At 35.8% G+C, this 24,207-nt stretch overlaps 1 protein-coding gene and 1 long non-coding RNA gene across 4 annotated transcripts in view; one reads left to right on the top strand and one right to left on the bottom strand.

Annotated features, from left to right (window-relative positions):
- Nucleotides 1–24,207, bottom strand: part of LOC128663544 (cytokine receptor common subunit beta) — a 214,123-nt gene that overhangs the window by 112,589 nt on the left and 77,327 nt on the right. For all 3 annotated transcript variants that reach the window (XM_053717921.1, XM_053717922.1, XM_053717920.1), the window contains 2 exons: nt 17,339–17,499; nt 14,445–14,587 (listed from right to left, as the gene is read on the bottom strand). In XM_053717921.1, coding sequence (XP_053573896.1) covers nt 14,445–14,587; nt 17,339–17,499 — 304 coding nt within the window. The remainder of the gene's footprint in view (nt 1–14,444; nt 14,588–17,338; nt 17,500–24,207) is intronic.
- Nucleotides 1–24,207, top strand: part of LOC128663545 (uncharacterized) — a 147,223-nt gene that overhangs the window by 45,667 nt on the left and 77,349 nt on the right. The window lies entirely within an intron of this gene.

Below are 24,207 nucleotides of genomic sequence, written 5' to 3' on the forward strand. Positions count from 1 at the left end.
GCATTTTACCTATGTGTTAAACCCCTGAGTGGAGATTAACCACATAGCGGCTGATCACAATCATTCAGTTGGTAATTATTAGCATGTTAACAGCTGTCCATGAGCTCTTTTCAATGTTGACTTAATCACAAGAAGTCACTTTCATTGATTATTGGCAGCACTTCTCACTACTTAGCAATAGTGATGTCGCGAACTTAAAAATTTCGGTTTGCGAACGGCGGACTCGAACTTCCGCTATTGTTCGCGAACCGGCGAACCGCGCGAACTGCCATTGACTTCAATAGGCAGGCAAACTTTTAAAACCCACAAGGACTCTTTCTGGCCACAATAGTGATGGAAAAGTTGTTTCAAGGGGACTAACACCTGGACTGTGGCATGCTGGAGGGGGATCCATATCAAAACTCCCATGGAAAATTACATAGTTGATGCAGAGTCTGCTTTTAACCCATAAAGGGCCTAAATCACCTAACATTAATAAATTGTTTGCAATAACGTGCTTTAAAACAACAGTTATGATGTCGTATCGATCAGGTAGTATCGAGCAATTAATAACAGTATATAAACGAAAACAGGAGGTATAAATCTCCAATGGATTGTACAACTGGATTTTTTTAAATGTATTGTCTTACCATTGATTTTAAAAAGTCCCAATAAAAGTTAAATTTTATTGTACCTAGTTTCACCCGCTACTTAGTACTCTGTCTATATTTCATTGATACAGGGAATAAGAGTGCTATCCAGATATACAATCCATTGGAGGTTTATACCTCCTTTTTTCGTTTATAAGTTGTGTACAGAGCACCTAGTTACAACAACATCTGATATTATTATATCAGAGGGGTTAAATTGTTATCAAATCATCCCCTCTGATTATTGTTTATAATTATATTCCCTACTATATTTCTCAGTAGTGCCATTGGGCTATTGTTTCTTTGCTAATCGCAGTATATGCTTGCAGTGGGCCTGGCACACAGGCCTGATGGTAAATGAAATTAGATTAAACTTGCAATTAGCAAACTAATGTTAAAGTTCTTTTTATTTGAATGTAAAATAATGTTAAAACAACAACTATTGGTGGTTGCACAGAGCAATTAATAACAGTATATGCTTGCTGTAGGCCTGGCACACAGCCCTGATGGAAAATAAAATTAGATTAAACTTGCAATTAGCAAACTAATGTTAAAGTTCTTTTTATTTTAATGTAAAATAATGTTAAAACAACAACTATTGGTGGTTGCACAGAGCAATTAATAACAGTATATGCTTGCTGTAGGCCTGGCACACAGCCCTGATGGAAAATAAAATTAGATTAAACTTGCAATTAGCAAACTAATGTAAAAGTTTTTATTACTTTTTTTAAATAATGTTAAAACAACAGGTATAAGTGGTTGCACAGAGCAATTAATCACAGTATATGCTTGCTGTTGGCCTGGCACACAGGCCTGATGGTAAATGAAATTAGATTAAACTTGCAATTAGCAAACTAATGTAAAAGTTTTTTTTTTTATTTTAATTTAAAATAATGTTAAAACAACAAGTATTAGTGGTTGCACAGAGCAATTAATAACAGTATATGCTTGCTGTAGGCCTGGCACACAGGCCTGATGGAAAATAAAATTAGATTAAACTTGCAATTAGCAAACTAATGTAAAAGTTTTTTTTTACTTTTTTTTTAAATAATGTTAAAACAAAAGGTATGAGTGGTTGCACAGAGCAATTAATCACAGTATATGCTTGCAGTGGGCCTGGCACACAGGCCTGATGGAAAATGAAATTAGATTAAACTTGCAATTAGCAAACTAATGTAAAAGTTTTTTAGTTTTTTTTAAATAATCTTAAACCAACAGGTATGAGTGGTTGCACAGAGCAATTAATCACAGTATATGCTTGCTGTTGGCCTGGCACACAGGCCTGATGGAAAATGAAATTAGATTAAAATTGCAATTAGCTAACTAATGTTAAAGTTTGTTTTTTTAAATTTAAAATAATGTTAAAGCGCCATATGAGTGGTGGCAGTGAGCAAGTTGGCACAATATATGTTGTGAGGCTCACACACAGGCTGGTGGCAGGCAGGCAAATGCAAAAAAAAAAACGACTGGGGTTTTAGTCCTATGCAAAAAAAATTAGCCCTGAAAAGGGCTTTTTGGGTGTGCTGTCCTTACAGCAGAGATCAGATGAGTCCTTCAGGACTTTAGTGGAGACTGAATAGACTAGCCTAGCTATCAATTTCCCAATAAAATCAGGAGCTGCAACAATAAACCTCCTCTCTCTTCAAAAGCTACATAACAAAGATTCTAAAATGGCTGCTGCACGGAACCTGGGAGGGGCTTGAATGGAGTGTCTGCTGCTGATTGGCTGTAATCTGTCTGCAGACTGTGAGATACAGGGTCAAAGTTTACTCAATGATGACGAATAGGGGGCGGATCGAACGCGAACAAGCTATGTTCTCAGGGAACCGTTCGCGGGCGAATAGTTCGGGACATCACTACTTAGCAACACATTAGGAAGTCATTTTTTACTTATTGAATTCCTCCACTAAAAAGATAATCCCCAGACAACACTTTTACACTGGTTACAGAGTACTAAAAAAAAGTTATCCAATGTAACACTGGTCTGATCATGGGCAAATCACACTGACCTTGCCCCACTATACTGGATGGCTTTTGGAAGCAGCATCACCAAAAAGAAACAAATACTAATAGAATTTTAAATTTTATACAAATAACACATGAAGGAAATCCATAGCCCAACACACATATGTCTATTATACAAATAAGTTCCTGTTCAAATCCCTAAAAAAAATAAAAATAAACTTATATCTCAATGGTTTTGGAACACACATCCCATCTAGCCTCTTTATGCACTATATAAATGAATCAATCAGCATGCAGATCTCTCAAGCAGTGATGTCATCAATAATGATATTCATTAGATTTTTTTTTAATTTTGAAATTGCAAGATTAACAAGTTAGATACATATTTTGCCATTTTTTGGGAGGTATATACGTTTTGGATTGTAATCACTAATAAAGCAACACACTGACACTATCTGCCAATGTTCATAAATAGTTATTCGCCCCAAAAAAAACCACAGTGCTTTGATTTTGTTTTAATTTTTTTTAATGTGGGGTCTGGTACTGAATAAACCAACTTTTTCCGTGGTCGTAGTAGAATTGCAAAATCAAGACGTGCTTAAAGGGACACTGAACCCAATTTTTTTCTTTCATTATTCAGATAGAGCATGCAATTTTAAGCAACTTTCTAATTTACTTCTATTATCATTTTTTTTTGGGTTTGAAAAAGCCGAGTTTGTCGGCGAAACATGTCAGGGGAGGTTGGGAGTTGATGGGCTCCGTGAAATATATGTTTTTAACTTAGCAGAAACAAATCTTTTTCTAAATATTTAAACTTAATTCGTCAAACTTATTAGCAGCTCAAATACCGGAATATAGCTTTTGCTATTCTGAAAAGCCTAGACGAATTATTTTGACTATAAAAAATTGGGGACAGTTAGATAAAACTTAAACTGTTGTTACTAGAAGCAATATAAGCTATAAGACCAGGTTATGGTTACTAGGAAAGACTTATTGGTTTATAAAGAGAAACTTATAGATAATATGGTTATGGTTACAATGAGAGACTTATAGACAATGAGATATACAAGGAGATATAGCTAATTATCAAAAGTATTTAGGTACCAGTAAATTCCGGTGCTACTATACACAATACTGCTATCTCTCTATAGTGAATACGGGGTATATGGCTCTCTGTAACTCTATACATAAGTAACCTGTTATGTTACTAAAATTAGCTTATCTAGCTACTAAATCGTCATCTGTGACATTGATATAAATAATATATGTGGTCAATTCCTAAGTGAGATCTACGGGATACAAGCTAACGTGTGCACACAATATTTAAAACTGGTTAACACTATACCATACTATAAACAAGTGAACGAGTTGAATCAATATATAGTATTGACCACACTATAACACACAATAGTGTGGTGTAACAGACATAGCATTACTATTTTAGATGTAACCACGTGATTGGATGAGAAGTCTAGTTGCACACTTAGTTACATATTGGATAAAAATATCTATAATCAGTCGGTGACTGAAACACTCAGGAGCCAATTTTTCAACTTGACTCCATATAAGAGCGAATAAGTAGTGTTACTTATATTCTAATTTCCCAGAGTATATAAGTTGACTGCAAGGGATTTAACAAAAATTTTTTTAAAATAATCTGACTGAGTCACAGTTACTTCTGACAAATTTATAAGTGCACAATATACACCCAGACTTAAGTGTGATATAATCATCAGGGTTTGATACCAGTTACTAATAGGTAACTACACTCTTTATACCTCATAAATTACGTGAATCTGATGTACATGGTATACCACAATATGCCATAATCACTTCATCTTGTGAACACCAATTGTGTGCATGACTAGCTAAAAAACAAACAGTATATTTAGCAAGCTGTGATTGATTGTGTATTACCACGAACAGAAAGACATTGTCAGGAGTTACTATCTAGATAAACTCAATATCCTTAATCTAATACAGTTTCATTGTTAGTGACAAAATTACTTACATATAGAAATAACACTATAGTTGGAGCACTTGGAGATACTAAACAGATATATTAATATCTCTGACGATACATCATTTCTCACCAATTGTGACCTTCACCACTGTCCCTAATCAGATTGATTTTAGTTTCTGTAATTTTAATTGTTCTGTCCTATCTTTTTAATAAGTCCCAATAAAAGTTATATTTTAATAGCCTAGTTTATCCGCCACTCAATACTCTGTCCACATTACCAATCAAGGGAATTTGAGTGCTACCCATATGTACCTTTTGTAAGAGGTTTTTCCTCTTATTTGTTTTTTGTGCAACAACAACACAACTGGTAAACGGAATTGGGGCAATCACAGAGATTTATACACCCCCCTCATCATAGCTCCAAGTTCAGATCCATTAGAATCAAATGAACCATAACTATTGTTCTCTTCTGGCTGCATAGAACCAGTTTTACTGTGAAGGATACTGAGTCTGACATCACAAAAAACACCTTCAAAGCAAATTAAAGGGGCAGGAAATTTGATTTGCTTCTTTAATGAATAGATAATACATTTTAAACAACTTTCCACTTCTATTATCTACATTTCTTAGTTCTCTTGGTATCCTTCGTTAAAATGCATACCTAGGTAGGCTCAGGAGCAGCAGTGCACTACTGTGCGCTAGCTGCTGATTGGTGGCAGTACATTTATATGCCTCTTCTCATTAGCTAAATCAATGTGTTCAGCTAGCTCACATTAGTGCAATGCTGCTCCTTCAACAAAGCAAATTTGATAATAGAAATACTTTGGACAGTTGTTTAAAACAATATGCTCTATCTGACTCATAAAAGAAAGATTTGGGGATTTATGTCACTTTAAAATAAAAAAAATACACCTTCTATAAAAAGTCCACTAATCGTGACCTGGCAAACACAGCTGGAATTAAACTTTTAATGCATGTGGGTTAGCATGCATATCACAAGTTGAAAGTAAATTGTACGCAAGAGAAACCTGGCGCACTCTTACTTCAGGACTTCGGATATCACAATCTTGTTAAGTTTTTCTCCCCATAAACCTCTAATAAATTAGATCTCAGGGGTCAAGTCGGGCGGGAACGCATGGGAACGGATTTGCTGCACTATTTTTGCAGGGGGAACTAAGTTCCCTCTTGACAGAGAACAGAAGCACTTCAGTAAACACTGCTGCTGCTGGTGGGAGGAACTGGGGCACAGTCTGTAAGAGGGGTAGTAAGATCCTCTAGTAATGGGCAGTAACACTTCCTACAATACACTAAATGCAAGTCTGTCAGCGGTCCGCCTGTGTGATCACCCAGCAATGTGTGTAACACACGGTGCTTACATTTCTGTGTGGCTTGCTCTGGGGTTATTTTGCAACCATTCAACCCTTCATTGGATTTAATTTGCTTTCATTAGCCTATATATATATATATATATATATATATATATATATATATATATATATATATATATATATATATATATATATATATATATATATATATAAACACTATTGATTGTGAGTGGGGGGGGGGCGGGTGTAAGTCTTGGTGAGATCCCACACTTTTTTTTGTAGGCCTTGATCCCTGTTGGAACTGCATACATAACAAGTGCATTATAGAAAGACAATACAATAACACTTAATCTGAATTTTAACTGAGCAGGAGCAGTAGTTTTTTTTCCTACAAATTTGAAAATTGACTTCAGTATGCTGGCCTTCTGTATCATTTGACAGCTATCAGGCAATCACAGACACATGTATACATATGACAACTCATGTTCAGTAGTAACTGGTACCTCAGAATGTGTTCAAATTAAAAGACTGTCTTCAATTTAATAATAGAAGTAAATTGGAAGGTGTCTTAAAATTGAAGGCTCTATCTGAATCATATAAGTTTTATTTTTACTTAGTGTCTTTTTTAACAATAGATGGTAATGACAGGAAGAATATGCCAGGAAATATAGGTGAAGTGATTCTCAATTAATTTTGAACATGATCTAACCTTTACAGCAAAGATCCTGGGCAACACCATGAGTATCTATAAATCTAGCACATTACAAATATTGAATTATTTGACTGCCATACATAAATTTCTCATTAGTCACATATTTTTTTGCCTTTATGAAGGACTGTAAAAAATCCCATAGCCAATGATACTCATATTTCCTAATGGTTTTGTGTCTTTAACTAGATTTTATTGGAATATTTACTAATTTAGTTATTTTTCCTACTAAAATAGTGTCTCTTCTAATGAATTATAATGGCTTTGAAAACAAACAAAAACACTTTTCATAAGCTGCAATCCATTGGTTTTCTCGTGGCAATACTGATAAACTGAAATGGGGCTAATATTAGCTGAAGATAATCAACGGGTGTAAATTGGTAAAAATATTGCTTCACAAAATCTCTGTTGAGCTTTCATTGTACACACAGATTACCTTTTACCAGCTAAGATTTTTTTTTTTCAGGTGATAAGTGCAAAATGAGCCATTTTGGAATGTTTGAATCTATCTCTATTGAATACTCTGTCAGTATTGAATGGGGCAGAAATGTACATTTGTAAATGTCTTTTATAGAAATATACATAGGGCTTCATGTACTAACTGGCAGGCGGACAGCTTCTCAACTCGCAAAGCTGTCCGCCCGCCTTCGCTACACACGGGCAGTGGGTCTGTTGATCTGCTTGCCCGAATTTATCATTACACACTCATCGCAGTGAGTAATGCCCGGCCCTTCATTTGCGTAACTGAAGGGGCTGTCAATCACCGAGAGCGAGCAAGCTCTCAGTGATTTTCCCTCGCCACCTCAGAGGTGGCATAGGGTGTAAGAAGCAGCGGTCTAATGACCGCTGCTTCTTACATTTTGGGAAGCAGGCTTGCATATGCAAACCTGCCCCACAAGGGCTCCAGAGTAGCTTTCGCTGCTTCGTACATGGAGTCCACAATATCTTGCACCACTAACAAGATCTGTAGGAAACATGAAGTAACAGAAATCACTATCGCAACATATAAAAATCACAATCTTATTCACAATCTTCCTATTTCATACTTGCGTTTTCATGAATGTAATTTACAATACTGTTGTCTATTTAAACAGGATTTTTTTTTTACTGGAAATTGTTGTTTTTGACATTGGGATTTATAGGGACATGAAACCAAAATATTTTCTTCATGATTTAGTTAGAAAAAACAACTTTAAACCACCTTCCAATTCTGTTTTCAAATTTACTTAATTATCTTGGCTTTCTTTTGTTGAAGGATCAGCAATGTACTACTGGAAGCTATCTGAAAAGAGTAAATGTGTAGTCACAAATCAGCAGCTAGCTCCCAGTAGTGCATTACTGCTCCTGAGCTTTAAGTATGCTTTTTAACAAAGATACAAAAAGAACATAGCAAATTAGATAACAAAACTAAACTTGAAAGTTGTTTAAAATTGCTATTTCTATCACTAAAGTGTGATTTCGACTTTAGTCTCTATTTAACTATCTCCTATTAAGTTGTATTTGTTTGTAACCTAGATCTTTTTTTCTGTATTGCATTACTCCAATTTACAATATCTAGAGCATGGGCTCCATTTATGAAGATTTATAGCTTTATCGTTGCTACTTGATTACATACGGTCAGGATGATTGACAAGCCCTGCACAAATAATTGCTTGCGCAATGATAACTGTGGACAGCAGATACTGCCCGTTTGCCGCAGACCAGTTTCCTGAGAGTGAACGTACTCCTCCGGCATTTGTTACGTGGAACCCATTGTATAACCATTTTTTACAGTAATATGAATATTATTCAACAAAGACAAAAGACATTCTGTACAGAGTGGTTTGGAACATTTGGTTATGTTTGAAATCTCGTCACTTAGGGTGTTTAATATTTACAGTGTGAGAATTGTTAAAGTCCTGGATACTTTATTCTTTTAGAAAATAATTATCCACAGTCTGTTCTTGACTTCAGGTAAAAATCATGCCAAATCAGAAAATGGTGTTTTCTCAATTTTTAAAAAGAAATGGAAAAAAACCTTTTTATTTATAAAATATAAAAAAAAAAAAAAAAAAAATAATTGCGCAAACATGCTCAGTACAACCACTGTGCCCATACACAAATGGAGGTCTAAACATCACAATGCTTTTAATATTTTTCTAATACATTTTTCACACAATTATGCCTTACATTTTGTGGCAAAGTTCAGCAGTAGTAAAATGATAATTTGTGCATTGTTAAGGAGATCCCATTGATTGCAATGGGAGCCGCAGACAATACTTAAGAAGTGCTAAGTGAGGAAAAATGCACTATGTTGACTGCCGAGAGATGGTAAATGTTTAAAAGGAAAAATTTCTGAGTACAGAAGCAGCAGGATGAATCTTGGAAAGGCTCCTGATTCCAGTAAAATTTGTAGGGTTATTTTATATACTTAGATCTTACTTTCCACACACAGCTTTTTCCCTTTTGAGCTGTTATTCCCTACAGGTTATCTGTGGCTTTTGGGAGAATTCATCAAGAGTGTGATGTCTTGCCTATGCTCTTTGCCAAAACCACAAGGGAAAGGGCCTATTCGGCTAAGGAATCATTGGTCTAGCCTGCCGCACCCCCCTCCCCCAGACATCTGTGTAAAGGTGCAGTGTAGAAATCCTGCTATTGAACTCTACATGCTGTGTCAAGAAACTATACATTTCTTAGTAATATAACTATTATTACTATATGGCTGCAAAGGTTGACCTACTTATGGCTAAGTTACACCAGTCTATGGACGAACAATTTCATAGTTTCCTTAGGGATGTTACAGAAATATTTGCTCCCATTCTTGATCCTCATGGAGTAATTGGCAGCGTGACCCCCCAGGCTGAGAATGAGCTGACCACTGAAGTTACACCCTGTGATGTGCCTCCACTGTCCCTTCACTTACTTCTGATGAGCTACTGATGCATGGTCAGTCTGTGAGTCGGCTGAGTGCACAACATATGAGAAATCTGGTGACCACTGCAGTCTGTCACTCGGAGGGCTCGGGGATGACTAAGGAATGTTGCCCTGCCTGCACAGAGTTGTTGATGAGCTGTTTTGTGGTTGTGTCCTCTCAACGAGGGTGATATATTTGTGAGGAATTCCCACCTATCCAACTGGTTGGCTCTGTGTGGTTGATTTGGGAGCAGGATACTTTGGATTTCACTGCTTTGGGCCTGTCTGTGGAGTGGGAAGGGACCCCTCTGAAGTCTAAATTGTTGCAGCACCATGAGCACGACCTATGCTCCTAAGTTTCCTGAGCTGGTGACGAACAACTTCGCATTCATAACATATTGTTTTGCCATTAGATTTTGGGGACTCTCATGTCAGGGTCATATTGTGAGGATTGGAGTGGAATAAAATGTATCTGGCAGGTATAGCAGCCAAATGCTTATACTTTTGTAACCACTCATATTAGTTACTGTATCTGCTCATGAAGATCTGACAATCTGATGTACTGTAGTTTAAATTTATGGGTATGTACCCTATAAATTAACTTTAAATATTGTGTACTTTCTCATAAATATTTTCTATTCTCCTTTAGAACAAGGAGAATAATTCTAAATTCATATGTCATGTCATTCATACTTCATATGTCATTATTGTCATATGCTCTCTTTTGTAAGCAATACTGCTGTTTGTAAGATTCCTACACACATCTGTTTACACTCCTACATGTTCACTACATTATCAATCAAGACTACATATTATCTTGTTTACAAATGTCTCAATGTTTGGTTTTAATAGACATCTCCATTATCTAGAAGAGGGGCTTTTGGTTCTGTGTCAATATATATCTACGCAGGTAGCACTCCTATAATACTTAATTTGATTGATAGTGCTATTAAATTATCTATAATAGTAATTAAAGCTATATAGATGTAAGGGTTTTTATTTTTCAACATCTCCCTGTTACACGAGTAAGTATGCTTTAGGCTGGGGTACATTGACTGCTAATTTAATTTGGAAATTCCTCATAAGTGATTAATAGAGTTACAGTGTGGTACTGGCAAACTGCTTAATCTGGATCGACTACAGATTATGTGTATCATTCGGCTTCCCTGTTTGCAAGACAGAGAGGATAAGGTGTATTACTATCCTGAGAGGTAATTCTAGCTCAGGATATAACAGAAGTAATCAATAGTGCTGGTCCTAATAAATAAAGTAAATGAAGCTTCCTTGTACATACCCAAAACAAGCCTCTTGTAGTATGCCAGAATCAAATATTATGATAGGTTAAAGTCAGGTGTTGCCCAAGTCAGTTCCTTGGTTTAAGTTTATCAGCTGTAGCCTTGTTCCCCTCTATACCTTACATAACATTCCTTATTAGGAGAGCAGGTTAAACCTAGCTAATGGTAACAGATCCCAGTTAATAAGGTGCCTAGTTAGTTATTTATGAACTAATTGTATTAATTATAATTTAATTGAGTTGGCTTTATAACTCCTCTAACAGCCTCCATTTGTCTAAGTACACTAGACTTGCCCTCACATTTATTGCACCTACTATTAATGTCCAGCGATAGCTTAGCAGAAAGTAGTTTTATTTCTTATATACATATTATATTAAGTGTCTTAATATGTATAATATTGTTGTATTTTTTATTTCAAATAGAAATGTTATTATATATTATATATATATATATATATATATATATATATATATATATATATATATATATATATATATATATATATATATATATATATATATATATATATATTATACTGGTTATATGCATATACAGTATATATATTGTATACACCACCCACACACATACAGTATATACTGTATATATATGACTTGGAGGGGCCCAAAAGGGGTATGCTTTGTTCAATATTAGGAGGTTAAAGCCACTTTGTGACACATTAGAATTCTCTATTACTATATTTTAAAAAGGGCCCAAAAGAGGTCTGTATTATTTTAGAGAAGATGTGTTTGAATGTCCAAAAGTTACCTCTCTACCCTCTTTTTCAGTTGGGGTTGTCTCTTCTTTATCATCTTAAGTATATTTGGGTATTTTGTTTTATGACAAAAATTTGAATTCCAAGGTTAACTTATTATTGTGTTTTCCATTCATTTCATTTATATTTAACAATAACAATATATGCAGTTATTTAGTTCTATAGAAACCATGTGATGTTATTTGTGATTTTGTTAATTCTCCTGATTTGGATTGCATTACATTAACAGTATATATATATATATATATATATATACATATGTTGGTGTATCATTATACTATCTGATACTATTTGCTTTGCCTGTCAAGCTTGTTTCTTTGCCTCAATAAAAAAGTATAAAAAAAGAAAAATTAAAGCTTAACTGCTGCCAATAATTATTTATGGTCAACTATGTAGATGCAGTGTACATTTGGGTTCTATCAATATAGAAATAAATACCGTCTTTTTTAAAGGCACATGAGATGCTTAGTAATTAGACTTTTTTTGCCGTCTTGCAAAAAAATAATAAACTAGTCACATGTGAAAACATTCTGAATACATTAACCCTTTTTTTTTGCTTCAACTCTTTTTTCAATAGCAAAACTACCACCACCACTTATCTTATTTTGAGCATTTATTGCAGGCTGGACTACACACTTAAATTTGTTTTCATGGATTTGAAAACCCATAATTTCAAGAGATAACTAAAAGGAATAGTGACACTAAAGCGCCTTTGTCATACAAAAAAAGTTTAATTATGTGTAGTAAAAAAATGCAATCTCAAAATGTTTCATGTCCCTGTAATTTTAAGGGATGTGTATTCGGTCTATTCAGCCGTGAACAAATGGGTAATATGCCGGCTGCCAGTGGCATTCGACTCTTGTTGGAGCCTGATGTGTGAGAGAGAGTGAGAGTGAGAGAGAGTGTGAGAGAGAGGTGTGAGAGAGAGAGAGAGAGAGAGAGAGTGAGAGAGAGAAAGAGAGAGGGAGGAAATTCTGGGTAAGATATGCAAATACTGTGTTAACACTCAGCAGTTTCGTTCTTATAACTCATCAGTAGTAGTTAGATTACTGATTGCTGGTAGGTAAGTTTGAGATGTTGCATATCTAATTTGCATATTGTACCCAGAATCCACTTGTGAATTAGTAACAATGTATATGGAGTTTTACTGGGTAAAGGCAAGTGGGGATACTTGCCTAGATTTTTATTGATTTACTTTTATTTCCACCATAATTCTAATGAATGAATATATATATATATATATATATATATATATATATATATATATATATATATATATATATATATATATATATATATATATATATATATATATATATACGTATGTATATGTATATATATATATATATATATATATATATATATATATATATATATATATATAAATATATATATATATATAGTGAATTGGAGCCCTTTGCAGTCAAGTAGCTGAAAACATGAAAAATCATAATGATCCAATATTAATATTTAATAAAGAGTTTAACTGTGTATTCACTGTAAATATGTCACATTCCAAAGTTCTTCACATAGGGATATATATTTTTAAATAGATATTCCTATATATATATATATATATATATATATATATATATATATATATATATATATATATATATATATATATATATAAATATATATATATATATATATATACATATATATATATATATATATATATATATATATATATATATTATATTTGTATATATTTATACCTATATATAATCATCTATAATTATATAGGTATAGATATATATTTTACAAAAAACATCATATATATATAGAAATGTGTATTTATCAATAAATAGAAGACATTCTATGTGAAAAACATTGCAATGGGAAATATTCATATTTTAAGTCGGGTTAGCTCACTTGGTTAAAGGCTATTGGGTTTGCACATGAGTAAGGGTGTTTTATTCCAGTTTTCGGACTCAATTGAAGCCTATGAGGAAATACGCTAACACGGTTGCAATATTCGAAGTTTGTCTTTTTGTGCACTTTGGATTAGTGCTCATGTGAAAACCTTTTACTTTCAACTTGTAGTAAGCAAGCTACCCGACACGCAAAAAAAGCATCCATCTAGAGAACTTAACGTGCAAGTGAAAGCGATATATTTTGTTCCACTCATAATCTAGTCCTTTTAAAAAGCAGAAATCCAGCTCCAAAAAGACCCAAATACCGCTGGCTGCCACTGTCTTCCCCTTTTGTTTGTGACTGAATCAACTGAATGCACATCCCTAGTAATTATATAATCAGAGTTACAATATCAATACCAACTATAAAATTATTTGTACAATAGTTTTTCAATGTTTTTTGTTCATGAAATTATTTTTACCTGATATATTAATATAAGAAAATAATTGTAAGGATTTTTTTGTAAGAGCTTTCCTCTGATCATCATTATACATTATATATTTTTTTTTTCACTATCACTTAGCAATTCATATTTATTATATACTGATTTACTACCCTAAATACAGTTTATTACATTTGTTCAGCATGAAGAATATGATACTGCATTAAAATCAAAGACAAAAATAAATAATACTCCTATAGTCATCATATGAATAATGTAAATTGTCAATAAAGTCATCATTTAATCAACCATGGAATCTTAAATTATTAAAAGTTAAAAAAAATGTAATGTATTTTCATTATTTATTTTGCTCACTTTTCCTTTTAAATAACTTAAAAACATTTATTTGTATTCAAATGTTTTATAATGTATTGCTTAACTGATAATAATACACTGCATATGTAAAAAAACGTCTTTAATATTTCTAACTATACATAATATTTTGTCAGATTCTCACTATTCAATTATTTTTCTAATATTAATTTAGTAAAGTAATATGCATTTCTAATTAAACAGAATTAACAACAATTACCTCTATCAATGATGCATTGCCTTCTCCATAGCAAACCTCATAGCGAAATGTTGCACTACGTAACCTCTCAGTGTTCCAAGTGGCTAGGTACTCTTCCCCCTGGTCTCTTACTTGTAATGTTAGATTCCTTGGTGCAAACTTAACTGAAACAGAACAAGGTATATATGAGTCACATGCTATGCATTAATAATTTCTAATCATCCTTACTACAACTCATCATCCATGTTGCCTTGGGATCACACTTGACGTTCAATCATCTCCAAAACTTGCCACCTTTTTGCAAAAAACAAAACCACAATTCCTCTCATTGTATTCTGCCTTGACTTTTGCAAATCCAACCTCCCTGGTTTTTAAAGTTTCCACCTGTTCCCTTTACAGTTCATAATGAATGTCTCTGCCAGGCTGATTTTCCTTACATATTGCTCATAATCTGCTGCACTGCTTTGTTAATCCCTTCACTGGCTTCCTCTAGCCTCCAGAATGAGATTTAAAATCCGACCTTAACAATAATGACATTGCACACTTCTATATATCAGCTCTTCTTCTTCAGACACTCTCCCACTTACCCACTTTCTTTTGCCCAATACCTACATCTCTCCTCTCTCTACTTGCTCACATTCCCATCTACAGGACTTCTCCACATTGGCCCCAATCTTGTGAAATGTTCTTCTTTGATTATCTATGACTAAGCACTTTCTAGTGTGAAATGCGTCAGGTGTAAAAGAGCAATGTCATGAGTGTATATTTTAATCACATTTTAAAAAAGTTATTTTTAAAACACCTTTAGAGTGCAAAGCTTCTGAAATGAATTTAACTTTCAAAGTTTAACCCCTTAATGACCGGACCATTTTTCAATTTTCTTACCCTTAATGACAATGGCTATTTTTAAATTTCTGCGGTGTTTGCGTTTAGCTGTAATTTTCCTCTTACTCGTTTACTGCACCCACACATATTATATACAGTTTTTCTCACCATTAAATGGACTTTCTAAAGATACCATTATTTTCATCATATCTTATAATTTACTAAAAAAAAAAGATAAAATATGAGGAAAAAATGGAAAAAAAAACACACTTTTTCTAACTTTGACCCCCAAAATCTGTTACACATCTACAATCACCATAAAACACCCATGCTAAATAGTTTATAAATTTTGTCCTGAGTTTAGAAATACCCAATGTTTACATGTTCTTTGCTTTTTTTGCAATTTATGGGGCAATAAATACAAGTAGCACTTTGCTATTTCCAAACCACTTTTTTTCAAAATGGGCGCTAGTTACATTGGGACACTGATATCTGTCAGGAATACCTGAATATCCCTTGACATGTATATTTTTTTTTAGAATACATCCCAAAGTATTGATCTAGGCCCATTTTGGTATATTTTATGCCACCATTTCACCGCCAAATGCGATAAAAAAAAAAAAAGTTCACTTTTTCACAAATTTTGTCAAAAACTTTAGGTTTCCCACTGAAATTATTTACAAACAGCTTCTGCAATAATGGCACAAATGGTTGTAAATGCTTCTCTGGGATCCCCTTTTTCAGAAATAACAGACTCATATGGCTCTGTGTTTGCTTTTTGGTAATTAGAAGGCCGCTAAATGCCGCTGCGCACCACACATGTTTTATGCCCAGGAGTGAAGGGGTTAATTAGGGAGCTTGTAGGGTTAATTTTAGCTTTAGTGTAGTGTAGTAGACAACCCCAAGTATTGATCTAGGCCCATTTTGGTATATTTTATGCCACCATTTCACCGCCAAATGCGAGCAAATAAAAAAAAAAACTTTACATTTTTCACAATTTTAGGTTTCTCACTGAAATTATTTACAAACAGCTTGTGCTATTATGGCAGAAATTGTTGTAAAAGCTTCTCTGGGATCCCCTTTGTTCAGAAATAGCAGACTTATATGGCTTTGGCGTTGCTTTTTGGTAATTAGAAGGCCGCTAAATGCTGCTGCGCACCACACGTGAATTATGCCCAGCAGTGAAGGGGTTAAATTAGGTAGCTTGTAGGGAGCTTGCAGGGTTAATTTTAGAGATCAGCCTCCCACCTGACACATCCCACTCCCTGATCCCTCCCAAACAGCTCTCTTCCCTCCCCCCACCCCACAATTGTTACCGCCATCTTAAGTACTGGCAGAAAGTCTGCCAGTATTAAATAAAAGAGGTTTTTTTTTTTTTTTTTTTAAATAAAAATTATAAAATATTTTAGTTGTGATGGACGCCTGCCTTAGCACCAACCTCCCTGATCCCCTCCTCCAGCTCTCTAACCCTCTCCCCTACCTAATTTCCGCCATCTTGGGTACTGGCAGCTGTCTGCCAGTACCCAGTTTGGCCCCACAAACCAAACTATTTAAATTTTATTTATAACTTTTATTTGTATTTTTAATTATTTCTGTAGTGTAGCACTTGCAAGCTGATCTATAGCAGTTGGCAACACATGCACAGGGCCTTCTACATATTCATCTGGCTATTATTGTCTTTTGTAAATGTTACTATTATATCATGTACCTCTGTTTATAGAGCTGGGGAATCTTTTGATGTTTTACTAATAAATAATAATAATAATAATAATAATAATAGTAATAATATAATGTTTCTTATAACAGTGTTAGGTTCTGTGCTAAGAGTGGCAGGTTATTAAAAAATGATGCTGTTAATAAGTGTCCTAATACATAATTGATCATGACACTTGTGGGTGCTGATGCATAGGAAAACATTTTTTTGTCATTGGGTGAATATTTGAGTCAAACTGGGAAGGGTCAAATTGGATACAATTACTACAAGAAAGCTTCTTAGTCAAGCAGTTAAACTAAATTAGTTACAGTCTTCTAAGGAGTTAAGCCAATGAGGAGAATTTTGCCAAAATGTCTAAGATTATTAATTAACTAACTGTAAAAGCAGCTTTGTAAGGTTATGTTTCCCTGTTTCGGTCTGACAGTCACAATAGAAGACTCTTGGAGATGCAACTCTGTAGGTGGGATGCTGCAGTGACATGAAACATATGGGATGTTGACATCTTCCTCTAGACAACTTGGCGAATACTCTAGTTCCCTGTAAAAGATAAACCGCTATATTATTTTTAGTGATGATGGTAGTCTCATGTTTTAACAAATTAAAAGAACTCTTGCTTCTATCTCTATGTAAGTCAAAAACAAGATTAAAATGAAATATTTAACATAAGAAATGAGTAGAGAGAGGTAAAGAAAAGAAAAACATACAGTAGATAATCATGAAGGTAACTGAACTCATGTTAACGTGTATATTAATTAGATAAGTTCTTGAACATTAAAAACACTTCATGAAGGACCAGAGTACAAGTGGCATGCTCAAAATAAAAAAAGTAGCACTGTTATTGCAAGTTGAAAGTAAAATGTTATGCAAAAGACTCAGGCAAGCAATTTTCAAGATTTCTATGGGGTGCACTACAAAAAAAATAGTTATAACTTGCAAGCTAGATCAACTGCGCTAAAGCCTTAGGTGCATTACAAATACTTTGCATTCCTATGTTCTTCACATAGAATATTATTTTTATTTTGAAATATATATATATATATATGTGTGTGATTTAAAAAAAAATATATGTATCTACATCTATATATCTATATGAATATATAGATATAGATACATATATATATATATATATATATATATATATATATATATATATATATATATATATATATTTAAAAATAAAAAGTATTTTTTTCTAAGTGAAGAACATAGGAATGTAAAGTATTTCTATAAAAACACATTCAATATTAAAATTTATATTGCATGTTTCCAGGTATTTTATATATATATATATATATATATATATATATATATATATATATATATATATATATATATATATATATATATATATATATATATATGTATATATATATATATATATATATATATATATATACATATATATGTGTGTGTGTGTTTGTGTGTGTGTGGGATTTTATATGTCTTATATGTCTATATAAGAATGTATAAGTGCACAGACATACTTACACCTATAAACACACAAATACACATGTATACTCAAATATAGACATGTATACAAACACACATGCATATATATATATATATACTGTATATATATATTCCACGACAGGCATGCACGCTCTGGATTTTCAAATGTGCTTTATTGTAAACAAAACAAAAAAAGTATACTGTGATGAGAGTGGGAAGTGACGTCACCGGATGGGGGGAGTGGTTTAGGGGATTGATTGTCTATGTCGCAGTTACCATGTTAGATGTATTGTACAAGCTGTATACTTCTATGCTCTGCAATAAAATAGTGTTGTACCTTCTATGCTGTGGTATCAGAAGTACTTGCCTGCACTTCTGTTTCCGATGTCGGTTTACCCCACCTGAGCCTTTTGATTTCTCTCAGCCTGCAGCTTGGCCCACTTGGCGTCAGCGGTTTCAGCGCTTCCGGAGTGCTTCCAAGCTGGGCAAGGAGAGTAGGGAAGTATAAGTTATCTCTCTTTATACTCTATGGGGAAAGATGTGGAGCCAGTGTTCAATGCCTTTACTTTCCAAGAAGGGGAAGAATTTGACTTTGAAATAGTTATGAACAAACTCAGTGCTCACTTTGTGCCCAAAAGAAATGTGATTCATGAGAGAGCTTGTTTTCACACAAACGTGCTCAGCGTGTGGGAGAATCTGTGTAGTCATTTGTACGCAGCCTGTATGAACTAGCTGAATTCTGTGAGTTTGGTGTTGCTAAAGAGGAGCAAATCAGAGACAGAATAGTTTTAGGAATTGCAGATGCTGAAGTCTCACTGAAGCTACAGTTGGAGGCTGATTTAACATTGGATGGGGCTATTAGGATGGCCTGCCAGATTGAACTGGTTAAAAAGAAAAGTGCTGATCTGAGGTCCGAGAGTATTGTGGATGAACTGCAGCAGTTCAGGAGAGCTGCTAGTGAAAGGCACAGTGTGAGCGGTAGACCAAGGGCAACAGATAGGCCCAGAAGTGGATGGGCGCAGCATGCTCGCTGCACGCGGTGTAACCGTACCCATGATCAGAGTGTCGCATGCCCTGCTAAAGACAAAAGATGTAGAAAATGAAACCGAATGGGCCATTTTGAAGTGGCGTGTAAAACTGAATACATTAAGGAGATGTAGGTGGATAGTTACCAGGAGGGTCAAGAAGTGTCCTTTGTAGGGTCCGTTGTTGAACGGTCTAGTTCAGATGAAGATTGGCGGGTTACTCTTACTGTAATGGGAGCCAAAGTTGCCTTTAAGATTGACACAGGAGCAGACATCACTGTTATGTCCCTTACAGCATTCATAAAACTGCCTCAACAGCCTCAGCTGGCGAAAGTTACAACAAAAGTTCATAGTCCTGGTGGCCGCATCGATTGTGCGGGGGAATTTCTTGCCAGTTGCGAGTACAAGCAGAGGAAATTCACCATGTGGGTTCATGTGATTTGAGGTCAGTGTGTTAATAACAACCTATTGAGCAGAAAAGGCAGCCTGTGATTTGGGCCTGGTCGCCAGAGTGAATGAGATTTCAGAAGACATGTTTGGTGAATTGGGCCTACTGAATTGCAACCCAGTCCGAATATCACTTAAAGGTGACGCAGTCCCATACAGCATTACCACTCCTCGTAGAATTCCGTTCCCGCTCATGCCTCAAGTGGAGAAGGGACTTCTGCGTATTAAGAATATGGGAGTTATTGAAGAGATTGTTGAAGCAACTGACTGGTGTGCCCCCATTGTGCCTGTTGCGAAGAAAAACGGGAAGGTATGCATCTGCGTAGACTTGAAAAGGCTGAATGAGGCGGTGAAGAGAGAGAGAGATATGTGCTGCCGACACTTGAAGACATAGCTCCGAAATTGGCTGGGGCGAAGTTCTTCTCTACACTGGATGCTTCCAGCCGCTTCTGGCAGATACCTCTAGATCCAAAGTGCCACAAACTGACTACATACATTACACCGGTAGGTCAGTTTTGCTTCTGCAGACTCACCTTCGGGATATCCTCTGCTCCTGAAATCTTTCAAAGAGAGATTAGTTCTCTTCTAAGGGACCACAAGGGCACGGCAGTCATCATGGATGACATTTTGGTGTATGGGTCTACATTGAAAGAACATGATCAGTGATTGAGCTGTGTGCTGCAGACCATTAAAGAGTCCGGGCTGAAATTAAATAAGGAGAAATGCTATTTTAGGAAGGCAGAGTTATGTTACTTTGGGCATATTATCAATGGGGATGACATCAAGCCGGACCCTGATAAAATCCTTGCTATTGAACAGATGAAAAGTCCTTCTGATGTACATGAGCTGAGACAAATATTGGGCCTTGTGAAATATGTGGGCAGGTTCCTTCCAGATTTATCTACAATACTACACCCTATCACAGAGTTGTTAAAGAAAGATGTTGCCTGGGTCTGGGGACCTTCACAGGAAGAATCTTTTGTGCAGGTCAAGTCCCTTCTGGGGTCTGCCAGAGTGTTGGGGTTCTACAACCTTTCTAAAAATAATGTGGTTAGTGCTGATGTGAGCAGTTACGGGTTAGGGGCCGCCCTCCTGCAGTTGAATGAGAACAAACTACAGCCCATCGTCTACTGTTCCCGTACACTGACGGCTGCTGAGTCAAAATACGCCCAAATTAAGAAATAGTGCCTGGCTGCAGTTTGGGCCTGTGAGCGTTTCCAGCGTTACTAGTGGGTTTAGAGCAATTTAGTCTGGAAACCTGACCATAAACCGCTAGTCCCTCTAATCAACTCCTATGATATTGACAAAACAACCCCTAAGATGCTAGAGACTTCTGATGAGGCTGCTCAGGTTCAACATTCAGGCAGCGCATGTTCCAGGGAAACAACTGGCAGTGGCAGATACACTTTCCAGGCTCCCACTGGCTGCTGCTGAAGAATCTTCAACTGAATCAGATGTGAAAGTGTATGTAGATTCAGTTCTTGCATCCAAATCCATTTTGTCAGGGAAGCTAGAGCAAATAAGAAAGGAGACATATTTAGATACTGACCTTCAAGAAGTTATAAAGTACATAAAAGAAGGTTGGCCCGAGAGCCGGGTATCCTGGATGTCTTTAAGTTCTTACCAGTCAGAAAGGTCGCAGCTCACGGAACTGGATGGGTTGGTGCTGTTCCAGGACCACATTGTTATTCCTGTTAGCATGAGGCAGGAGATGTTAAGCAGGATTCATGATGGCCACTTGGGCATTACAAAGTGCAGAGAAAGGGCAGCTACGGCAGTATGGTGGCCTGGGGTCAGTTCTGACATCGCAAGCCATGTGTCAAAATGTGCCTTTTGCCGGGAACACCGGCCTACTCAGAGAAGAGATCCCTTGATTTCTACATCGCTGCATGCTGGCCCGTGGCAGAAAATAGCTGCTGATTTGTGCGAACTGCATGGGAAAAAGTACTTAGTCGTTATTGACTACTATTCCAGATATTTGGAGATTATACCCTTGAATACAAGCTGTTATCACTCATCTCAAGAGCTTGTTTGCCCGGTGGGGCATACCAATGGAGTTAGTGAGTGATAACGGAATGCAATTTGCTTCCACAGAGTTCAGTTCTTTCAGCAGTGAATATGATTTTGTCCATTCTACGTTGAGCCCACATTACCTGCAGGCCAATGGAATGGCTGAAAGGGCAGTTCAAACAAACTTCATTTTGAAGCAATTTGAGCCGTACCTAGCCCTCTTGTCCTATAGGGTGACTCCCATTCAAGCCACAGGTTTTAGCCAGGCACAGCTGATGCTAGGACATCAGATTCTCACCACTTTACCCTCTGTGGGTGTCTTCCAGCCAACTAGCTCTGTTCCTCGGCACGAGGTCCTTAGGAGGGATGAAGAGGCTAAAAGGGGCTAGCGATTCTTCTACGACAGGAATCACTCTGTGGGGCCCTTGCAGGAGCTGAATGTGGGGCAAAGTGTCAGAGTTAAACTGGATGATGAGAAGAAATGGAAGACGACTGCTACGGTAATTGGACGCTCTCCAGAACCAAGGTCTTATGTAGTCCTTACTGATGGAGGGACAGTCACACGTCGAAATCGAAAACATCTTCAGGCAGTACCTGAGAGTTTGGGACTGGATGCCTCAGTACCACTGCCGGTGGGATCCCCTGTTTAAAGAGGGGTGCCTTCCTCTCAGCAAGATCACAGCGGGGATACTTCTTTGCTTTCAACAGACTCTCAATCACCTTCTTCTGTATCAGAGGACAGTTCATGTAAAATGACATCAAGTGGAAGGGTGGTGAAACTTCCAGCCCGATATCGTGATTAGCACTAGTTAGAGCAGTGACCAGAAGAATGGGCAGAATAATCCCATGGTCACTGTGGACTAGGGTAGTCTACCCTGATGTCCAAGTCAGGATTGTATTTCATGTTGTTTATGTATATCCTCTAGTGTATCAAATAGCTAGCATGTGTGTTTATAAATGTATTTTAACATATTCTCTTAATTGACAAGCACACTGCTGTTTATAAATGTATTCTAACATATTCCCTTAATTGACAAGCACACTGCTATATACAATGCCTGTAATTCCTAGTTTCTAAATACTAAGCACTTCTGGGTGTCTCTTAATATTATTTCTGAGCCAGGCAATAAACCTGGTCATTCCCCTCAATATAACAACCTCAGAACATAATGCATTTGTACTGTGATAGCAATCTGTATAAAGAAACTTACTTTATGTGTCCATCATAAATCAAAAGCTTCACCGTCAGCTTTAACACAAGATGCCAACCCACCCAATGGAGGTGGCTGCAAACCAACTCACCGCACCTATTCCATTCCAGGACATGGGCGTCATTGAGGGCGTGGCTAATGGGAATTATACTAAACTAATTGGACATCCGTACACATACATAAGTACACATGATTTAATGATAACAAAAGCAAATCCATCACTATTAGGCATTATTGTAAACATCAAAGAATCCTCTACTTTTACTGATCATGTCATCCCTACAAGACCATGAGGCACCAGTCCACATGAAGGAGACGGCTACACATAAGGTCAGCCTCACCTTTACAATTCATGTGATTTGCATCAACGTGGGTATAGCTAGTAAAATGTCATCTCTTATTACTTGAATGTCCCTACTCCTACATCTCTTATCATTCATAAAAAGTATAATGTAACAAAAAAACATTACTAATAATAATATAAATAAATAAGAAAAGAAAAAATGATAAGTAAAGAAAAAAATAAGTAGAGAAAAAAACAAACAAAAAAAAAACACCAAAGACTACAAACATTCCAGTATACTAGTATATAAATCTATTTGGTTCCACCCAAAAGTAATCTTAAACTCACAACAATCTAACAAAACATAACATCAAGTGTTACTCTAATGGAAGTACTAGTGCCAACAGCAACCTGCTACTAGAGACAACTGTGCCAATCAATCAATCTTGTGATTTAATCCATATGGATATACCATATTTATTTGAATATCCACTTAGACTCTAGTTGTAATAATAATCTTTGGTCCCTATTACCCCCTCTCCTAAGGAGGGAACATGATCTATCAATATGAATCTCAGGTCTCTATATTGTGACCCCATTTCCATAAAGTGTCTAGCTGCTGGTTGGTCACTAGTTTGATTCTTTATAGCAGTGCATATAGTGTGGCAATGATGATTCTAGTTCTAATTGTATCACTGGTCCTACCCACATAGAACTTGTCCCATACACAGCTGAATAGATAGATAACAAATGTAGTGGTACATGTGAGGTAGTACTTAATAGGAAATGTCCCGGTTGGTGTGAGGATGCCTGAATTCCT

The sequence above is a fragment of the Bombina bombina genome, chromosome 6 (assembly GCF_027579735.1).
Source record: "Bombina bombina isolate aBomBom1 chromosome 6, aBomBom1.pri, whole genome shotgun sequence".
Lineage (NCBI taxonomy): Eukaryota > Metazoa > Chordata > Amphibia > Anura > Bombinatoridae > Bombina > Bombina bombina.